At 39.3% G+C, this 23,092-nt stretch overlaps 1 protein-coding gene across 1 annotated transcript in view; it reads left to right on the plus strand.

Annotated features, from left to right (window-relative positions):
• Positions 1-279: 279 nt before the first annotated feature.
• Positions 280-23,092, plus strand: part of usp42 (ubiquitin specific peptidase 42) — a 28,258-nt gene continuing 5,445 nt past the window's right edge. The window contains exons 1-15 of the mRNA XM_051674617.1: positions 280-746; positions 3,289-3,533; positions 3,668-3,877; positions 4,166-4,276; positions 4,570-4,669; positions 6,917-6,984; positions 7,152-7,222; positions 7,361-7,443; positions 7,650-7,761; positions 17,971-18,111; positions 18,198-18,298; positions 20,401-20,554; positions 20,677-21,336; positions 21,853-21,944; positions 22,048-23,007. Coding sequence (XP_051530577.1) covers positions 3,299-3,533; positions 3,668-3,877; positions 4,166-4,276; positions 4,570-4,669; positions 6,917-6,984; positions 7,152-7,222; positions 7,361-7,443; positions 7,650-7,761; positions 17,971-18,111; positions 18,198-18,298; positions 20,401-20,554; positions 20,677-21,336; positions 21,853-21,944; positions 22,048-23,007 — 3,098 coding nt within the window. The 5' untranslated portion in view covers positions 280-746; positions 3,289-3,298. The remainder of the gene's footprint in view (positions 747-3,288; positions 3,534-3,667; positions 3,878-4,165; positions 4,277-4,569; positions 4,670-6,916; positions 6,985-7,151; positions 7,223-7,360; positions 7,444-7,649; positions 7,762-17,970; positions 18,112-18,197; positions 18,299-20,400; positions 20,555-20,676; positions 21,337-21,852; positions 21,945-22,047; positions 23,008-23,092) is intronic.

The following is a 23,092-nucleotide window of genomic DNA, read 5'->3' on the forward strand; positions in this document are numbered from 1 at the left end:
TGAAACAACTGGTGCAATGGTGCATTTGTCTTAATTTATCCTACTTTTGAAAGTTCATGAAATAGAAAACTTGCAATAATAATCATAAATATAAATAATACCAGAGGTTCTGGTTAAGACTGACAAAGTAACTTTTATTGACGTGATAACACTGCAAACCATTAACAATTTGTTCAAAATGTTATGCTCTTTTGACTGAAACTATTAATTAGATATAATGAAGCAATAGTTAATGCATGGAATAAAATATATATATATATATATATATATATATACATACATGCATACATACACACACACACACACATACTCATTCAACAACTTCATTATATACGTTGTAATTAACCATAGGATTAACATTCAAATAGGTTTTCGAAAGAAAAAAAAACAAAAAACAGGATTTTCGATGTGGATATAAAGCAGCCACGACCTACCTTACAATCCACCAATACCATTTTTCTCTATTAAACGATTAAGATCTGGCTCTACAGTTATACCGAAATTACCCATGAATTAACATTTAAAACGTGGTATTGTTTTTTTCTTTTTCTGACGAGTTAACAGCAACAAAGACATTCAGCCGCCTTGATGGTCCTTCAATAAGGCCACATCCACACGAATCTGGGTTGGCTGACATAACGAAAGTACCCGGATGGACCCGTGGGAAACTACGTCATTGTTCACCGCCGGACGCTCTTTGGATTTTAGAATGGATGAACACATTTAAATTAATCATAAATTTACAGGTACGTGCATTGTTCGATTTACATATGACTTATGATTGCTGCAGGTGAATTTTGATCACCGTGCGCTGTGTGGTTGATTTAGTTGCGTGGCACGAAACTGAAAACACCGGATTTCGCAATGAATCTACCAGAGGAGCTTTCAGCGGCTTTGCCTTGTCGGCCACAGCTCCGCTGGATTTTAAATGCCGAGCTCCTCCTTTCTCCCCATTTTCGATTAAAATCTAGTTTCACCTAATTAAACTAACTGCCGTTGTGTTGTTCGTGTTAATAAAGGATAACATCACAAATATCAACAACTTGATTGTTAGACGGGCTTGTGGAAGTGCGTGACCGTGTTCACGCCGTGTTCCATCTGTATTGTTAGGTTCCACCGTTACCATGGCGTTTATAGCTACACAAACGCGCGGGCTTCGATTCAGTTAAAAACCTTCGCGCCGACAAGAAAGGCATCTGACTGCTCACATTCTCTGACATTTTTGTTGTTGTTGCAAACGTTAAATTAAGCCTTAAAGACATATATTGTCAGTATTTGCTATTTTAATCGTTAGGCAGAGGCCTATCTCGCCCGTGAAGCCTTTAGCCGATCACGCCAGATAACAGTTGGCGTACGCGCGGAGAGCGTGTGTACTACACGATTATTTCTCTACGCAAAATCACACACGGAACCGCCTGCGTACATTTTAAACTGGGTTTTAGCGTCTGAGTTTGAGACTAACTAATCAACAGTTCAATGGTACACACATTTACTGAGGTTTTGTTGTGGAATGTGTTGATATCGGAGTTTCCCGTAAACTAGCTATCATGAATTAGCCAAGGCCACGACTCCCCTGACGTTCAACTCAAAATATCAACACACATCGGTTACACTAACACAATTTATTTAGCTTTTGTTATTAATGACTGGTAATATTCCTTTATGTACTACCAAATCAATATCATAGATTATTTCGTCATAGAATGTGCTTTTCATAATGCGGGTCTATTGGTTGTTCAGTCACTTTCAGTTTGGCGCGACGTCTCTGAATTTTGGTAGAGAAACATTTCATCAAGTTGTGTTCTACGCTTTACCGATGTTTTTGAGCCTTTTTAACATTATAGAGTAGGAACAGAGGCGCCCTTCTAGTATGAGAGCACGTGTTTCTTTCAAAGTTGTATTTAGTTTTGTTTATTCACCAAGTAGAAACAAGTAAAATGACAGGGAACGCGCTCTTTAGTCAACGTCCATCAAGGAAATACATATTGTATGTTTATCAGTAACTTGGTCGAACTTAATGGAATAGTTACCCAAAAATGAATGCAAAAAAAAAAAAAAAAGAAATCTCTCAACATTTACTCACCCTCATGCCATCCCAGATTTGTATGAATTTTTCTTCTGCTGAACACACACACAGAAATATTTTTTAAATAATATCTCAGCTCTGTTGGTCCATACAATGTAAGTGATTGGTGGCCAGAACTTTGACGCTCCAAAAAGCACATAAATGCAGCATTAAAGTAGTCTGTACGACCCCAGTGGTTAAATTCATGTCTCAGAAGCGATATCATATGATAGGTGTTGGTAAAGGCTGATTATACTATGGAAGGAGCAGAACTTTTTTCTCCTGGACAAACTAAAGCACCCTAGGCAAACGTTTATACTATGCATCATTTTAAATGTATTTTGTTTAGGGTGATGTCACGTGTTTAACATATTGTTCCAGCCACAGAAGTAAGGCCATTGATGCAGTATTTTCTCTTGGGTGTGCCACTTTTAGTGCTGGATCGCTTCTTTGCTTTAATCAAAGAGGTGGGTGACTATATGCATGAAAATGCGAATGGCCAAAAACAAAAGAAGAAAAATGTGGAAGTGAAAGTGGCGATTTATAGTTAAAAAAAAAAAGACTTCAATATTGATGTTTTTCTCACCCACACCTATCTTATCACTTCAGAAGATATGGATTAAACCACTGGAGACAAATGGATTACTGTAATGCTGCCATAATGTGCTTTTTGCCGCTTCAAAGTTCTGGTCACCATTCATTGCATTGTATGGACCTACAGAGCTGAGATGTTCTTCTAAAATATTTGCGTTCAGCAGAAGAAAGTCACACACATCCTGGAAATTTTTAATTAACGAAAAAATTACTGTATTAATATGACAAACATTCATGCAGTAAAGGCTACATTTTTCCAATATTATTGCCAGATATTCCTACCGACCTCATGCCGTAACATTTTCAATGTTTGATACACATTTGAACAATTAAGTATTTTGTTGTTCTGCCCTGTTAATTTGTGTTATTAGATTGGTGAATGTCCACAAAATAGTATGAGAAAGTTAGAGAATACAAGAAAGGTCAATAGTATGCAGGCCTTTTTTTTTTTTTAAACTTCATGACATCCATGTCATATTTCCTCTTTATTGATATTGCTGTATGATGATAATTCTTGTTCCACCAAACCCAACACATGATGAACCAACTCCACATACATAAAATAAAAGCTGCTTTTGTGGCAAGGATGATTGTCTTATGCATTGACATACATATTTGTTTTAACACAGAAAATGAATAATGACCATAGTTGACAAACCTCCAGAAAAACCTGACCCCGAGTCAGTGCGGTGCAAGCACTCCAGCTCCCTGACACCTTTCTCCACCAAAGACATGGAGAGTAGCAGTTCGAGCTGGAGTATTAGCCCTTCTGCACCTGAGCTTTCAAGGGCCAAGACTGCCTGCATGGCTCCAACCATTGGAGTGACTGTGAATAGTAGTAATAATACGGCTCTTGACAGGCCCCGGGAGCAAGGCAAGTGCTTTTCATTACTGTCAATGTTAAACAGTTGCCGTAGCACCATATTTATTGTGTAGGACTAAATGTAAGCTCATTATTCTTATATTGTTTGTAATGTGTGGCTGACATTCATCTTTTCTACCGTACAGTGGTGATGACCAGTGAGGATGGCATCGCTCTTCCTCAAAAGGTCCTCTTTTCCCCAGAGCGGCTCAGCTTGAAATGGAACCAGGGTCACCGCATTGGAGCAGGTCTCCAGAACCTGGGCAACACATGTTTCCTAAATTCTACCCTCCAATGTCTGACCTACACTGCTCCCCTTGCCAACTTCATGCTAACCAGGGAGCATTCCAAAACATGTAAGCGTGCTGCACATGTGTCCTGCCCTGTGTGCTTACACAAGGTTATACATAAAGGGCCTTATTCATAAAACATGAGCAGAACTAGGCTAATTTTTAAGTTGTTCATAAATCCATTTGCACATAAATTGTCATTGTATTAAATGCAACAGTTTACGTAAGAATGGTTTTACACACGATTTACACCTAAATTTGTTCTACTCGTGAATCATAATTAAGGCCCAATGCTTGCCATAACTTTGTTCTGATGTTATATGCATGTTGTATGTGTTTCCTTTTCCCATGAAGGTCATGAGCCTGGATTTTGCATGATGTGTACCATGCAAAATCACATCACTCAGGTGTTCGCCAACTCTGGAAACGCCATCAAGCCCATTGGAGTGCTTAATGAACTGAAACGTGAGTGTGTAATTTAAGACCTTTTGACATTTTACTCCACATTTTATATTGCTGGCATTGCTTTCCTGCCAGACTGACTTAAAAGAATGCAAATCAGCTGCTTGAGTACTAAGTCAAGTCTTAAGTGTTTATATCAGTGCTAGATATGAGTTGAGGGTTAAGGCGAGATATTTATTAAGGTTATGTCATGAAGTCCTGATTAAAAAGGAAATCTTCTCTAGCTAAGCGATAAGGAATGGTCTGGGATGACTGTTATTTATTACATGGTCCGCTGCTCTTGTTCTTTTTCCCAGGCATTGGAAAGCATTTCAGATTTGGAAGTCAAGAAGATGCCCATGAATTTTTGAGGTACACAGTGGATGCTATGCAAAAATCCTGCCTGCCTGGAAACAAGTGAGTCTAAACAATGCAGTTCTGTTTGCCTGTTTATAAGGCATGAAACAAAGATTTCCTGATTCATCTATGCATTCACTTTTCAAATAATCAGTGTTTAAAAAATTTGAACTCATTCTTTTAAGAGCACTTGACTTTATTAGAGGATTAGAGGAAGAATGAAGTATCGTATTTACCGGTTAAACAATGCCAATAGTTGCTTTATTTTGGGACTGTCGGTTATCAGGAAAAATCAAGGGCGATTGTTTTTGTTATTCCTCCATGTTTCTCTGGATTCTACAGTTAGAAGGACTTGATTGTACAGTATTACAGTGGCTTCGAGAGGTGAAATAAAAACAACTACTGACTGACTATAGATATTTATCTATTATTTGCAGTATATATATAAAACTCAGCAAAAAAAGAAACGTCCTCACTTTCAACTGCTTTTATTTTCAGCAAACTAAGCATGTGTATATATTTGTATGAACATTTAAAGATTCAACAACTAAGACATAAACTGAACAAGTTTCACAGACATGTGACCAACAGAAATGGAATAATGTGTCCCTGAACAAAGAGGGGGTCAAAATCAAAAGTAACAGTCAGTATCTGGTGTGGCCACCAGCTGCATTAAGTACTGCAGTGCATCTCCTCCTGATGGACTGTACCAGATTTGCCAGTTCTTGCTGTGAGATGTTACCCCACTCTGTCACCCCGGACATTTCTGGGTGGAATTGCCCTAGCCCTCACCTTCTGATCCGACAAGTCCCAGAAGTGCTCAATAGGATTGAGATCCGGGCTCTTTGCTGACCATGGCAGAACACTGATATTCCTGTCTTGCAGAAAATCACACACAGAATGAGCAGTATGGCTGGTGGCATTGTCATGCTGGAGGGTCATGTCAGTAGGAGCCTGCAGGAAGGGTACCACATGAGGGAGGAGGATGTCTTCCCTGTAATGCACAGCATTGAGATTGTCTGCAATGACAACAAGCTCAGTCCGATGATGTTGTGACACACTGCCCCAGACCATGACGGACCCTCCACCTCCAAATCGATCCCGCTCCAGAGTACAGGCCTCGGTGTAACGCTCATTCCTTCGATGAACGCGAGTCTGACCATCACCCCTGGTGAGACAAAACCGCAACTCATCAGTGAAGAGCACATTTTGCCAGTCCTGTCTGGCCCAGCGAAAGTGGGTTTGTGCCCATAGGCGACATTATTGCTGGTGATGTCTGGTAAGGACCTGCCTTACAACAGGCCTACAAGCCCTCAATCCAGCCTCTCAGACTCTCTCAGATTATTGCAGACAGTCTGAGCACTGATGGAGGGATTGTGCGTTCCTGGTGTAACTCGGGCAGTTGTTGTTGCCATCTTGTACCTGTCCCACAGGTGTGATATTCGGATGAACCGATCCTGTGCAGGTGTTGTTACACATGGTCTGCCACTGCAAGGATGATCAGCTGTCCTTCTTGTCTCCCTGTAGCGCTGTCTTAGGCGTCTCACAGTACTGACATTGCAATTTATTGCCCTGGCCACATCTGTAGTCCTCATGCCTCCATGCAGCATGCCTAAGGCACGTTCACGCAGATGAGCAGGGACCCTGGGCATCTTTCTTTTGGTGTTTTTCAGAGTCAGTAGAAAGGTCTCTTTAGTGTCCTAAGTTTTTATAACTGTGACCTTAATTGCCTACCATCTGTAAGCTGTTAGTGTCTTAACGTCCATTCCACAGGTGCATGTTCGTTAATTGTTTATGGTTCATTGAACAAGCATGGAAAACATTGTTTAAACCCTTTACAAAAAAGATCTGTAAAGTTATTTGAATTTTTACAAAATTCTTTAAAATACAGTGTCCTGAAAAAGGGGCGTTTCTTTTTTGCTGAGTTTATATAGTTTATAATATTGTTTATAGTTTAAAGTCTTGTGTTATGCACAAAATCGTTTTTTCTGGTTATTATTTGGATTTTAGTTGCACAACAAACTGCATCTGGGAGTTTAATAATTTGGACTCTTGTAGCCTCCATGTCTGTGCCTGTCATAGTAAGAAAAGACCAAAAATTATTATTTTTATATTCTATAAGTCTATTTTAAAAACTGTCTGTGATTAATCGGTTATCTGCCTTTTCCACCACCTTAGTTATCAGTATCGGCAAAATCCACAATTGGTTGACCTCCAATATGCATGACAGAGGCAGTCAAAATCAAACACTTTGTTGACCATGTAATTGTGTCTTGTTTAATACTCCAGTTTATTTTATTTTGTCAGACTGGACAGGCAAACACAGGCAACCACTTTTGTACATCAGATATTTGGGGGTTATCTGAGATCCCGAGGTAGGTCATCAGTTTCTCATTTGTTCTTTCTGAATTATGCATATTCTGACAATCGACACACATAACTTAATTGATTTTGTTGTCTAAAGCTCTGCCATACTATTACATGTTTTTGTAGAATTTAATTGAATGTGTTTGAATAATAAATGCACATGTCATTTTCACAGTCAAATGTTTGAATTGCAAAGCAGTCTCTGACACATTTGACCCTTATCTGGATATTTCATTAGAGATTAAGGTAAAGGAAGCTCCTCTCTTGACATAAATAAATTGTCTTAAAAGATGACGCAATTAACACGTTTAGAGATCAGATAATTGTTTAGAGTGGTTACATTTAATGATAAAAACCTTCTTCTGTTTGTATGTTTATTTGCAGACTGCTCAGACACTTACCAAGGCATTTGAGCAATTTGTTAAGCCTGAGCAACTTGATGGGGATAACGCTTACAAATGCTCCAAGTAAGTTTTTTTTTTTTTTTTTTGTGCATATTAACACCACTCTCCTGCATTGCCCACTCTTGAAAAGAGGGCCTTGTTACTGTTGTAACTTGTTACAATTTTCTTTTTTCATGAGTGGAATTATGCAATTTGACTTCATAGGGTGACTGGTCTTGTGTTCCCTCTAATTCACGTTCCTTTAAGCTTATTGTGATATGTCTTCACAGATGTAAGAAAATGGTTACCGCCTCAAAGAGATTTACCATACATCGCAGTTCTAATGTCCTCACTGTCTCACTGAAGCGGTTCGCCAACTTCAACGGAGGAAAAATTACAAAGGTAGTGTCATAACAAAGGTTTAGCAGTTAATTCTGTAATTGCTTGCTATGAACCTGGAAAAACTTGCATGACTAGATCAATAATCCAGATCAATGAACTGTCACTTTCATGCAGGATATTTATTAAAACTTAGACTGTCAGTAGGTTAAGATAATTGAGTAATTTTCTTTTTTTTTGTAGTTTAACATTCGTCTCATAATTGCAACTTGCTGAGATTTTTTCTGTAAATGTATATTTTTCCTTTCAAAATGTAGAGCATTCAGTTTTAAAGGGTCATGAAACCCCAAAAATTATTTTTTGTAGCCTACACATTGCACAATGATCGTTTTCATTATGTTTAATACTAAAGGGAAAGTGGTTAATTTTTTAAGCATTTTGTTCTTCCGGTTTAAAAACGAAAGTTGAAGCAATGTCACAAAACGTGAGGTACATATGTTTTAAGTCTAATATATGATTGGTTGAAGAGTACGTGTCTATGTCATTAGATTCTGAGCGTTTCTCTACATAATTCATGAGAAGGAATGCTTCCATCCAATCACTGCACTATTTTATGCATGATATTCAATTACAGTGGAGAATTCAAAGTCACTCATGGACGTGACCGCGGAGATGTGAGGGGCTTTTGCACTAAACACCGTGGTGAGATTGAAATCACTCGTCTGAACGGACAGCAGTCCATAACCAGACTGGAGCGAGCTTGTTTCTTGGCCACAGTTCTGCTACTGTATTGCTCCAAACAATGAAGCAGCTGTTTGTTTAGATGCACGTATTCCATCCCGTCTTCCCCGTACGTCTGATCATGGACAGGATAACACGATGGCTTTTTCAAAAACAGAAGACAGTGATGAAAACCAAAAACTCAAAGTCATGTCAACTTTCTATTTGGTATTGTGCGAAAGTTACTGGGATTTAAGTCTAAAGGGTTTACCCGCATTCCGTCGTCAAGACAACAAAGTTAAAATACTGGATAACTTTACACAGACAAGGTTAGTAAGCAATTTTATCACATGAGTCATTATAACACATATTGTGGCTATACTTTTGAAACATTTTGTATTAAATATTTTGTGTATTGGATCCATTTACTTTCATTGTATGTGCAATGAAAAGGCGATCAAAAGTGTTTTCTTTGGTAATCAACTTTATGCCACTTGTATGGCATAAAGTATTGAGTTTTTGGAGTTTAACTTGTAGTAAAGGATAAACATTCCTTGTCAAAAAAAAAAAGAAGGAATTTATGGTAGTCTCAAAGCAGTCCTTGTTTAGATCTGCTCAAAGTGCTGTTCGTACTCATTCTCAAAAGTTTGAGCATAATATCTAGGCCTGTCGCGGTTATTAAATAAATGTCTGATCGCGGTTATTTAATATAGCCAGGATTATTTGAGATGATCACAATTATTGTGCACTTAAAGCTAGACTATGTAACTTTTTTTGTTAAAAAATAACAAAATGTTATTAATGAGAGAGTGCAACAAAAATCCATCTTCCAAGCCATGTCTTTACCCAAATACACTTTGATAAATCTATAATAATGATTTAAATTTTAGAGCTGTCAGGAGGGAATTCGTGGGAAATCGCATACATACGTCATTCGCCCGTGCGTGTTCACGTCATATCCGTACACAGAGAAAATAAACTCTGGTTACTGTAGCGCGTGTATGGTGTGGGAGTAGCGTGAAGCTCGAAGTTTGTTGTCACAACGAACGAGAAAAATTGACTATGGATCATTCAAAACGGCAAACCTCTGGAAAATCGCTGGTTATAAAAACAAAGAAACCCCGAACAGAGCAGAGTCTACAAGCAAAAAGGGAAAGCGACAGAGTCCGTAATAAAACCCGAATCAACATCGGCTTGGCTTTTCAGAGGTGGCGACAACTCGGAGATCTGAAAGGATTTAAAAGCGACCCAGAGATGGCTTTTTTCCTTACTCAACAGGTAAGATATTTTATTAATATGGTTTGTGTAGTTGTGTAATCACACACATACACATGTCTGTGTGTGTGTGTAGTGAAATACAATAATTATACTGTAATCGGTGCAGAACTTTTCACTTGCAAGCACACGTTTTTCTTTATAATAATAATTTATATAAATAAATCCTTTAGTCCTAGGCTTGCCAAGGACATGTGAGTCTTGAAATGATGTTGACCACTGGTTGGTAACAATGACAATCTATAAATTAGTTACTACCGTGGTCTATTTGGCCAGAATATCCTGCAGTTATAAAAACTTCACAACGTTTGAACTGATCAGACTAGCAGTCATTATGTCTAATGTTAACGAACGTTGCTTAACTTTTGTAATGTAATTTATTTCAAAACGTCAATGTTTCCAATAAGTTAAAAATATCCAAATGACGTGACGCCATGCAAGAAGCAGACATATGAGCGACAAGCTCTGCGCACTGCTAAATTGTTTATTATTTTCATGTTATAATCTGGTGAAATTTGATATACCAAGTTACACATTTGCTCTTTGAGGCAAAACATGGCAAAGAAGTCAAAATCCTCGGGCTCTGGAGACATTAAAAGACACTTACATGTTCAGGATGAAAGCTCTGACAGGCCTACAGACCGGGAACTCAATTTTGATGGTGCGGCGGGAGAGGCGATCCAGCGTCAGTTGTCCAACATGTCGGTGATGTTGACGAAGGTTCTTGCTGACTTGGAGGATCTCGCTGTAATACGTCGATCGATTACGGTGATGGAAATAAAATTCTCTATTTATTTACAAGAGTGTCTGATGTTGAGAGATGAATCGATTGTCTGGAATCTTCGGAGAGGGAATTCTCCGCTAATCCGCCCACGACCAAAGTTGATTTGGAACATCTCCTTGAAAAGCTTGAAGATCTTGAGAATAGAAGCCGCAAAAATAACATTCGAATTGTTGGAATTCCTGAGTATGAGGAGGGCAGAGATGTGGTGAAATTCTTGGATGAGCTTTTCCCAAGTCTGCTCGACATAACAGGCCACAAGCTGGAAATCGAGCGAGCTCACAGAGTCCCAGCTCACAGATTTGCTGAGGGAGAAAAGCCTAGATCGATTCTGGACAGATTTCTGAGATCATCCGTTAAAGATCTTGTTGCGCCAGGCGAGGAGCAAAGGGAAGCTTTCTTGGAAGAATCATAATATTTTATTGTTCCCGGACTTTGCGAGTTCGACGAGTGAAACGTGATCGGTTTAAGGAATGTAAGAAACTCTTACATCAGCGAAAGATCACTTTTGCTCTGATGTTTCCGGCCAAACTGAGAATAGAAACGAAGGACGGTCGCAAAGTATTTACATGTCCCAATCAGGCAATGTCTTTTACTGAATCAATGGGTGAGTAAACCATTGGGTGTTTCTCATGTGAGTGGGTCGACTCGCTGTACTTACTCTGGCTTTTGAGGAAGCTGGGCTTCATTTTGGTTTCTTTTTGCTTTTTGCATTGGCTCCGTCGAGCGGCTGGAGCCTGTTTTGTGAATAACACTTTTCCTTAAAGAAACTTTTGCATTGATGAAAGATTACTTTTGCATCGAAGTTTCCGGCCAGTTTGAGAGTGGACACTATGGATGACCGCAAAATATCTACATGCTCACACAAAAGATGTCTTTTATGAAGTTGATGGATTGTGTAAGTCATGGTATATACTTTTATGCAGCCTCCGAGTGAATTGACTCGACCATCCAGGGAACCGGGATGCCGGTTTTGTTTCTTTTTGTATTGGTTCCGCCTAGCGGCTGGAGCTTGTTCTGTTGAATAACATTCCTTTGGAACAGCTGTGGATTAATCTGTTCATTCTTCGTGCTTATTTGTTTTGAGTATTTTTACGGGACATTGGAATGATTACGTCATCTGCTAAACTCATAACAGCAGGCTCACTGAACATTCATTTGTCTGTCCGAGGAATCTGAACGGTTTTATATCAACTGGAATTTATTTTGTGAAAGATCACACCTTTTGAGACAGTTCTGTGAATGAATCTACACATTCTTTGTGTTCATTCTTTTTATTGGCTGGGGTTTATTGTATTTTCTGTTATGTAATTTTGCCTCAAATTTGTGAGGCAAAATTGAGCAATCCGATGGCAAAGTTGTCGTGGGAGCTCGTGGGCGTTCATGGACATTTTGAGTTTAGAGGGATTGTCGCTGGTTGGCGCTTTCGTGTGCGGGGTTAATGCGCACGTTTTTCTTTTTTCTGTTTGTTCGGGGGGAATTTCGGGGTTTGATTGTTTCACTAATGGGGAATGTGGTCTGTATAATTTTGCTTTTGAGACAATTTATCTTTTCTACTATATCAAAATGTCAAATGTTAATATGAGTGGATTGTCTCTCTCCACATGGAATGTAAATGGGTTGGGTCACCCCATAAAAAGAAGGATTATTACTTTTCTTAAACGTAAGAAATATGATAAAGTGTTTCTTCAAGAAACGCATCTCTCCCCGCAGGAAGCTGAAAAAATTGGGAAGATATGGGGTGGACATGTTTTTTTTTTTTAGTGCTGACTCAAGTAAGAGCAAGGGAGTTGTTATATTGATTAGTAAACATCTACAATTCAAATGTCTCAAACAGACTAAAGATAAATTAGGGAGAGTCATTAATGTTTTAGCTGAAATTCAAGGGCAAAGGTTGATTTTGGCTAATATTTACGCACCTAACGCTGATGATCAGGGCTTTTTTATAGATCTTGAAGGGATGCTGCAAACCACTGGCACCCCTCATGATATAATATTGGGAGGAGACTTTAATCTTTTGATGGACTCAGTCCTTGATCATAGTGAAGCAAAAGTGTGTAAACCCCCTAGAGCAACATTGACGCTTCACAGGATGTGTAAAAATCTTGGTCTTATGGATATTTGGAGACTTTTGAACCCATCTGGTAGGGACTATACATTTTTTTTTTTTTCATCAGTCCATAAGATTTATTTTATTTTTTATATCCAAATCCCTCATTTCATCTGTTGTCGATTGCTCAATTGGAAATATCTTAGTCTCAGATCACGCCCTGGTGTTGCCATATACAGAGAAAAAGAAATCATATAGTTGCCGCCTTGGTGTCCCTTTTGCAAAATCCTGATTTCCAACAAATGTTAAATGCTGAAATCAGTGTCTATATGGAGACCAACTGGTCCTCAGTATCCTCTGTTGGCGTGGCTTGGGAGGTGGTTCTTAGGGGTTGGATCATACGGTATGCCTCATTCACCAAAAAATCCAAAGTACAAGAACTTGTGGAGTTGGAAGGAAATATTAAAAGTGCCGAGGCAGAGCTGAAGCGCCGTATGTCATCTGATGGCCTCAGAGAATTGACCCGATTGAAATATAGATATAATACTATTTTGTCATGGAAAGTGGAGTTTTGGTTGTTCAGGGCAAGACAGTCATACTTTGAGTCGGGGGACAAAGCAGGAAAACCATTGGCTAGATATATAAAGCAGAGAGTGTCTTTTTCTACCATTCCCTCAGTGAAATCTGCTGGTGGTGAAATATTTACCTCAGCCATTGATATTAATAATGCTTTTAAAGAATTCTACTTTAATCTCTATAGTTCCACGTCTTCGTCTACTGATGAAGATATTAGGAACTTTGTGGAACCATTAGATCTCCCTAAACTGACGACTGACTAAAAAAATTCTCTTGATTCTGAGATAACCTTGGAGGAGCTTGATGAGGTAATTAAGGCCTTGCCTACAGGCAAGGCTCCGGGGCCTGACGGCTGTGCTGCAGAGTTTTTCAAATCTTATGCTACAGAACTGGCTCCACTTTTGTTAGAAATTTATACGGAATCATTAAAGAACGGAAATCTTCCTCCAACCATGACGCAAACCCGGATGAGTCTGATTCTTAAAAAGAGTGTAAAAGTTACCACCCAATTTCCCTGATCCAGTTAGATGTAAAAAAATTGTCAAATTCTGGCTAATCGATTAAGTAAAGTTATGACATCACATATACATATAGATCAGGTGGGGTTTATTCGAGGCCGTAGCTCTTCTGATAATATTAGGCGTCTCATCAATATCATGTGGTCAGTAGCGAATGATCAATCTCCGGTCGCTGCCATCTCACTTGACGTCGAAAAGCCGTTTGATATGGTAGAATGGGATTATCTTTTTAAGATTTTGGAAATGTATGGGTTCGGGAGTACATTTATTGTTTGGATTAAGTTACTTTATAGACACCCTGTAGCAGCAGTGCAAACAAACGGGTTAATTTCAGATTATTTTACTCTGGATGGGGCACCCGGCAGGGTTGCCCTCTTTCCCCCTTATTGTTCTGTCTTGCCCTGGAAACATTAGCAACTGCAATAAGAAAGGAGGATGATTTTCCAGGGGTGATTGCGGGAGGAGTGGCACATAAGCTTCTGCTTTACGCAGATGATATTTTATTATTCATCTCCGACCCTACTAGATCTATGCCTTGCCTCCACAGAATTATTAACTCCTTTTCCAAATTCTCAGGATACAAAGTCAATTGGTCTAAATCTGAAGCTTTGGCTTTTGTCCAGTAACGGCCTTCCAGCCGGGCGCCTTCCATTGGCCCAAACAGGGAATTAAGTATTTGGGAATTTTATTCCCAGAAACTTTGTCTGATTTAGTCAGAGTTCATTTTGATCCCTTAATAAAAAGGTTTTTGAATGATGTGGACAGGTGGGCTTCATTACATTTATCTATGATTGGGAAGGTTAATGTTATTAAACTTAATTGTATTCCAAAATTCAACTACCTGCTACAGTCTCTCCCTGTAGATGTCCCCCTCTCTTATTTCAAGCAATTTGATAGCATAGTGAAGTCCTTCAATTGGAATGGTAAGCATCCCAGGTTAAATTTCAATAAGTTACATAGGCCGATTGACAAAGGTGGGTTAGGCCTACCCAAGATTTTGTTTTTATTATTATGCATTCGGTCTTAGACATTTGGCTCATTGGTCGCTTCCACCTGAGAGAGCCCCTCTCTGGTTTTGTATTGCAAAGGAAGTTCTTGCCCCATCTCGCCACTGCAAAGCCTTTCAATTAAACTAGCCGGAGAGGTTAAGTCACACCCTGTTATTTTGCATTTGCACTCGATATGGACAAAAGTGTCCAGAGTGTTTAATTCTGATATTTATTTAAACGTAGCCTCGAGCATATGGCTGAACCCTAAACTATGTATTAATAAGTCCCCTTTCTGTTGGTCAGATTGGATTGTGAGGGGGGTTAATACACTTGGTGACCTATATGAGAGTGGAGTATTGAGATCTTTTGAAAATGTGATTCAACATTTTGGGATTCCCAGCTCTTAATTTTATAAGTATTTACAGCTGCGCCACCTGCTTTGCACTGTTTTTGGGAGTAGCATACACCCCCCTAGAGTGGCAGATACTCTGGGAGTGGTGATTACTGCTTTTGGGAAGGGTCATGAGGCATCAGTGTATTACTCCCTGCTAATTCAGAGTCTGTGGGATGGAGCTTTAAATTCTCTCAAAAGATTATGGGATGAAGATTTAAATTTGTTATTGGAGGAGGGAGTGTGGGCTAGGATTCTAAAAAACATCAAGTCTGCATCTAGAGATGCAAGGGTTCGCCTTATGCAATTTAAGATTTTACATAGATTTTATTGGACCCCCTCTAGATTGTATAGGCTTGGTCTTAAGGACACACCCATCTGCTAGCGATGCCATTCTGAAGATGGAGACACCACCCATGTTTTTTGGGGGTGTCGTAAGATCCAAGAATTTTTGCTGAAGGTGCAAAGTTTTGTGTGTGATGTGTTGGGCACTCAGGTCTCGTTCTGCCCCAGACTCTGTATTTTGGGAGATAGGGAGGTCATGGATTTGGAGGATAAGTACATGAAGGACTGGGTTTTGACCAGTGTGATTGGTAGGCAGGTTATTTTGAGGAGTTGGAAGTCGGATGGAGCACCCTCGTTCCCGGAGTGGTGCGCGGAGATGGGGAGGGTGGCTGCCTTCGAGGAGGGCTTGAGCATAAGGATGTGGGTTAGGGATTCTTACAATAAGAAATGGGGCAATTACTTAGCATTTTTTGGGGAATCTCGAGAAGGGGCGGTGGAGGGAGTAATTTTAGATTTTTTATTTTTTTTATATATATTTTTTTATTATACTTGATTATTGTATTGTATTGTATTTTTTGTCATTGTTTTAGTTTTGTGTTGTTTTTTTTCCATGTGTGTGTCTATATTCTATTGACCACAGGGCGGTTCGTGGGGGGTCAGGGTGTGGTGGGAGTTTGGTAGGGGGAGGGGATATAGTGGGGGTTTAATGTTTAATGTGTTTTGATTCAATATATATATATATATATATATGTTGTTGTATTTTTTGTGTTAATTTATGAATCAATAAAAATGTTAATAACAAAAAAAAAAAATAATAACAGCATAAGATATGGCACTTACCTGCACAGATTAAATGTTTTTGGATATCCGTCTTTTCCTTTCTTTCGTTATTTATTTGTCCATTCACTCTGATGAGATGTCCTGAATCCAGGTGTACGCCGGTGCCTCGAACAACATTCATCCACGCAGAGGAGCAGAGCCGAAGCACAACATGCATCATTACCGAAACAGTGTTCTTCCACAAGACACAATGGATTAAATTCATTATTTTTCTCAAAATTCTACAAACAGCACCCCATAATGACAACGTGAAAGAAGTTTGTTTGAAATCTTTGCAAATTTATTAAAAATAAAAAACGATAAAATCACATGTACATAAGTATTCACAGCCTTTGCCATGACACTCAAAATTGAGCTCAGGTGCATCCTGTTTCCACTGATCATCCTGGAGATGTTTCTACAACTTGATTGGAGTCCACCTGTGGTAAATTCAGTTGATTGGACATGATTTGGAAAGGCACACACCTGTCTATATAAGGTCCCACAGTTAACAGTGCATGTCAGAGCACAAACCAAGCCATGAAGTCCAAGGAATTGTCTGTAGACCTCCGAGACAGGATTGTATCGAGGCACAGATCTGGGGAAGGGTACAGAAAGATTTCTGCAGCATTGAAGGTCCCAATGAGCACAGTGGCCTCCATCATCCATAAATGGAAGAAGTTTGGAACCACCAGGACTCTTCTTAGAGCTGGCCGCCCGGCCAAACTGAGCGATCGGGTGAGAAGGGCCTTAGTCAGGGAGGTAACAAAGAACCCGATGGTCACTCTGACAGAGCTCCAGCATTTCTCTGTGGAGAGAGGAGAACCTTCCAGAAGAACAACCATCTCTGCAGCACTCCACCAATCAGGCCTGTATGGTAGAGTGGCCAGACGGTAGCCACTCCTCAGTAAAAGGCACATGACAGCCCACCTGGAGTTTGCCAAAATACACGCAGTATTAATGAGATGCAGTGATACAGAGGAGACGCACGCTTACTCGAACGAAATTTCAAAGGTTTTGCTTCATGAGAAATAAGGGCTTGTGGGTTTCATCAAAGAACATTAAAATAACGTGTGAAAGTGAAGAAATTTGGACAGAAATTTTACTATAGCATAATATAACATAATAAATTGTTTTATTTTTTATTACAAAAATAATATAAAATGGGTTCCAAAACCAACAGTGAAAATGTAAAATTGACCAAAACTAAAGCTGACCAAAAAGAGACATATATTTAAAGGATTTTGAAATATTTTGATATTTCAAATATTATATTTCATGTAATTCATACGTTTTAAAGCCTTAAAAGGAAATCATATATCCCTATTTTATTATTTGATTTATGTATTTGAAGTTAAATAAGTAAAAATGACTTAAGGTGTATGAAGCAAACATGCACTATAAGAAATATTACAATTAATCGTGAAAGACCTGAGACATTTCATCGTCATAATGGCAATTAATTGTTTGACAATTTATCAGCAGTCAAATTTCATAATCGTGACAGCCCTAATAATTTCTAAATCTTTGATATACAAACTGTTCTCTTCACTGTTCACACGTTCACACCTTTGTTCTGAGTTTTGTTCACACCAAAACTTTTTTGCTTTTGTCTCCATTCACATGTTGATGTTCAGCCATCTCTGTCGAGAGTGTGTTGTAAGCCTAGAAAGTGAGTTGTTGTGCTTGACCCCCTGCCCCCTTCCCACCCACTACACTCCCACATTTCTACATATTTTCACGCCCATTTTAAGAGCCTTTTTTAAGTTTGAGGTTTGAACGACTGGCATTGAACTAGTGGGTTTCATGACACTTTAATGTTAAAATTTGAAATATACATGTTGAGCTCTGGCATTCCTTCTTCGCAGGATGTGAGATACACAGAGTATTTAGATTTGCGTCCATTCATGTCCCAGTCTCATGGGGAGCCGCAAATCTATACTCTGTATGCTGTGCTGGTTCATTCTGGCTTCAGTTGCCATGCTGGACACTACTACTGCTATGTAAAGGCAAGTCATCTTGTACAGACATGCTGCCTGAAATGTCATATTGTTAAAACCTGATTTGCAATTAATGGTGCAATCCTTTGTTATAGGCAAGCAATGGGCAGTGGTATCAGATGAACGATTCATCGGTGTCTCTTAACGATATAAGAACAGTGCTAAATCAGCAAGCGTACTTGCTGTTCTACATTAGGTAATGGTCTAAATTCACTTTCTTACGGTCTAAATTCACTTTCGAGTACAAAGTCTCGAATCGAGACTAGGGATGTGCAAAATGACAATTTCAAAATCGACTAGTCAGTGGGTTATTTCAGTAGTTAGTCGACTAGTCAAATGCCTGTATAATTAGGTTGGAGTCATTTCCACAAGACACCAGTCAGACGCATTTCTAAATAATAGCCTGTGAACTACCACCCCGGAGTCATGAGTTCGAAACCAGGGCGTGCTGAGTGACTCCAGCCAGGTCTCCTAAGCAACCAAATTGGCCCGGTTGCTAGAGAGGGTAGAGTCACACAGGGTAACCTCCTCGTGGTCGCTATATGTGGTTCTTGTTCTCGGTGGGGCACATGGTGAGGATGCTGCGGAGAATAGTGTGAAGCCTCCATATGCACTATTTCTCCGCTGTAATGCGCTCAACAAGCCATGTGATAAGATGCGTGGATTGACAGTTGTTCTTGTCTTTATTACATAAGTAAAATGAATGAAAATAATATGAATTAAAAACAATCAAAACTAATAATAACACACAGAATGCCCAAAACAGTGTGTGGGTAACATAACGCATCACTACTCATAAAATTGACATGATAGCATTCATATACATGAATATCTATGATAGCGTTTGGTTGTGTAAACGGAGCACAAAACAAGAAAAGAAAGCAGTAATAACATAGCCCTAACATCAGGTATGGAATAGTAAACTTAGGCATGAAATAACGTAAGATAATTTAATGAGCCGCAAAATTAGCCTACCTCTATTTCATAAATGAATTCCAATGGCTAAATTATTTTCTGTTTGACTTTCTAATTTGAACTAAAGAGTATTTAAACTACACTTAAAAAAAATCTAAATATAGAAATAAAAATGACACATCAACTATATAAAATATCTACTTCATTAGAACAGTCAAAAATGCAATTAAAAAAGGTGTCCTACCTTACTCTTGGACGATAGGCCAAGCGTCAGTGTTTCAAACTACCACGTTAATAAATGAATAGACCTATATATGACCAAAAAAATAGTTAAATCTGTCGATGCATTTAAAATAAATACAGAACTGAACAGGGCATCGTATTATAAATATTGGCCTCACCATGTTTAAATGAAATGTGTTTCAAATGCCAGCTTGTGATCCGCTGAGAGACAATATTTTTTTTCATTCATGAGAGAATAAAGAAAAAAGGTACCCCCCCCCCCCAAAAAAAAAAAACCACGAAGATAGTCTAGATATTTCACAGATAAAAACAGCATAATCATTAATGCATCAACATTTTTATTCAGAAACAAAAGCTACATGTTTAGGAATGAGACGTGAGCGAAGCCTGTTGACACCTGCCACAGAAAACACACTCTCGCCTGGGACAGACTCAGAAGGAACCGATTGGAACCGAACGATCCACCATTGGAGAGGGTTCTGGTCGGGGTCCATGCAGTGATCTTTGTCATATACTGTACCTCCAGCTCTGTAGGTTGGCTAAGCTAAGAGTGTTTGAGTAGTATTTCTCGTCAAAAACAAAAAAATATATGCAATTGACGGCTGTGATCACTTTTCCGTTTTCGCTTCTTAAACACCAGATGAACTCTGAGCTCACATCCTTGACATTCTGAGCATTATTGACATTATCTTGACATTATTTTGCAAATATTGCATTGTACTACATCAGTTCTCACTTTTGTGAAACTTGTCCAGGCAGCGCTTCTTTTCCACGATGTGACTCGCTCTAACAGTTTAGCTCCTGCAGTAAATATGAGGTAAACCGTCAGATTTATAAAAATAATGTTTATACTATACTTTTTATACTAATTGTAATAGTATTTGTGATTAGAAAAAATATTTAAACTACAATAATTCCAATATTAACATGCTGTCTTAAATATTAAAATGAAAAAAGTAAAAACCTTTTAATTACTTTTTATTGTTGAATAATTACTAGTTGATGTCACTAATCAACTTGTCAGTTGTTGAACGACTAGTCAACAATTCTTGCACATCCCTAATGGAGACTTTGTACTGCTGGCACTAAGCCTGTATGTTTCTGAGAAGTCTCATCAGAATTTGCCTGTTTTTAAAATAGGTCACCGGACTTAAAGAATAGAAGTGACTATAGTCAGATGAACCATACTCCTGGTCAGTCATCTCCACGACCATCCATTCCACTCAAGATGAATGGACCTCAGTACACCTCCACATCCTTTATTGGCCCACAACTGCCACCTCATATGATGAAGGTACTGCAAGAGAACTACATATTTTCTCAAATCACTGTAAAATAGGTTCCTTTCCTCCCTGTAAGTGTTAAAACAATTTGGGTTTAGGGGTTTCATATGTTCACTCTTCACCCACTTTGCAGAACTCGTCATACGTCAACGGGAATGGGAATGGATCTTCAAAGGAATACCATAGTGGCTCAAAGCCCAACAGAAGCTTTTGCGGTGTGCCCAAAATAGGCTCTGGCATGTCCCTTCCATCCTCATCTGCGTCCTCGTCCTCTTCCACATCTCTATCCAACCAGACTGTTCGACCCATGGGCATTCCTGACTCATCTAAGAGGCCGAAATTGACATTTCTCATTGGTCAGGGTAAGCCTGTGAGACCTACTCAGACCCAGACGAACCCTAATTGCTCTTCATCTTCAGCCTCTCACTCTCAGCCCACCTCCTCCAGTAACTCAGCGACTACCTCAGGCTTCCAACAAGCAAAGCAGGTCAATAGAACTCCCATCAATCATACTGCAGCTACTTTCTTGGTTCCTTATGGTCAGGAATCCTCTGAGGAATCTGACCAGGAGGCTGGAACTTTGGAGAATGGAACTGCTACCAATATAACCAATGGGAATGGGGTAAAGGATGACTTAAAATCCCACAATTCCAGCTCACTGCCTCTGCTTATCTCTAAAACAAATGGATCCAATGGCTTTACAGAGTTGCATTTGAGTGAAAATGAATCTGGATCTGCCCACAAATCTCATAATGGCCATCCCAAAGCCAATGGTTTTAATCACACTGATGAGGTACAGAATTTAAAAGACAAACCTTACTGTTAGTTGGTGGTATTTCTTGTCATGTACAGTTGAAGTCAGAAGTTTACATACACCTTAGCCAAATATATTTAAACTCAGTTTTTCACAATTCCTGACATTTAATCGTAGAAAGGTCAGAATCTTAAAGGCACAGTTAACTTGGTGTATGAAGACTTCTGACCCATTGGAATTGTGATATAGTCAGTTAAAAGTTCAACAATCTGTCTGAAAAACAATTGTTGGCAGAATTACTTGTGTCATGCACATGTCCTAAACAACTTGCCAAAACTATAGTTTGCTAATATTAAATCTGTGGAGTGGTTAAAAAACGAGTTTTAATGACATCAACCTAAGTGTATATAAACTTCTGACTTCAACTGTATAAAGAGGTTTAAATTTGTAAGACTGATTCAAAAAGTCAGTTAGACTTTCTACTGGTAATTGTTAAACAGGTTCTTATTCTCTTTATTTGTCAAGTAAATTTCATTTCTTTCTGCTTTTGATCAGGTAAGGGGAGCACCAAATTTTTCATCTCAAACTAATCTGTCTGATAGTTTGGACTTGGAGTTCAGCTTTAAGCCTGGAATCTGTGAATCAAGGTGAGTTGCTCAATAACCATTTTCTTGCAACTTGATCAACTGAAAAACTTGTTAGGTTTCAGATGGAATAAACTTTCTCTGGTTCTGTTCGTTCATCTAACAGCTCCAAACCACCAAGTTCGGATGGCCAACATATTTCCTCACCCTCAAGCAAAAGTACAAACCATCTCTCTGACTTTTTAGCCCAGTCTGCAACTTCATCTAATGCTTCTTTGGTCTCCAAGACTACGGACAATGAACTTAGTGCCCATGCAGCCTCAAAGATTGAGTCGACTCAGAGCCGTGCCGCCCATCTAGTGGTTGGCATGTCAGACTTCCAGGCCAACCATAGTCTGAGTCTCAATGCAGGTGATGGTCACACAAGTCCACATAGGTTAAAGGAGACACCCGTGTGCAATGAAGGGAAAGGCAAAGACTCAAAACCATCATACACAGGCAAGTTTGACTCCGGGGATGGAAGGAGACCAGGTGACGACCAGAATAGGCTTTTAGAACGGCCACATTTTTCTTCTACCCTGAAGGACAGGGACAGGTACAGACACAATAGGGAATATGATGAAAGAAACAGGCACCGCTATGGGCACAGTGGACACGGCCATCGACTGGAAAAGGAGTGCCGTTATGCCAGAGAGTGCTCCACCAGTAGAGATCGTCATCACCGAGATCGTGATGCCAAGCGCCACTGGGACCAATTCACGCACCACCTTCGAAAGCACCACTACTCCCAAAGAAGATTTAGAGAGGAACGTGATTGGAGTAGAGAATGGGATAATCGAGATAGGAGAATTGCAAGTGGTTATGATTCTCATCATCCCTCTGGACACCACAACAGGGATGGCTTCTTCAGTCACTGCCATCGTGGGGTGGAAAGTGGGCGTGGAAGAGAACTCCATACTGTTCACGAGAACAGCTCAAGAGGTAAACCATCGTCTCCACGTTCTGTCAGCCCGCTGCCTGAACGTAACAAGAGAAAACGTAGCCTATCGCTTGACGTAAAAGAGAGCTCCGATGAGTGCCGAGCCAAGAAACCCAAGAAGAAAAAGAAAAACAAAGATAAACACAGGTGAGTAAATATGTTTTGTTAATGCTTGTAAACTACTAGATTTATTTGAGGTCTGTAGTAAAATAGCAAAGGATCTTTGATTAAA

This window comes from Myxocyprinus asiaticus, chromosome 36 (genome assembly GCF_019703515.2).
Source record: "Myxocyprinus asiaticus isolate MX2 ecotype Aquarium Trade chromosome 36, UBuf_Myxa_2, whole genome shotgun sequence".
NCBI lineage: Eukaryota > Metazoa > Chordata > Actinopteri > Cypriniformes > Catostomidae > Myxocyprinus > Myxocyprinus asiaticus.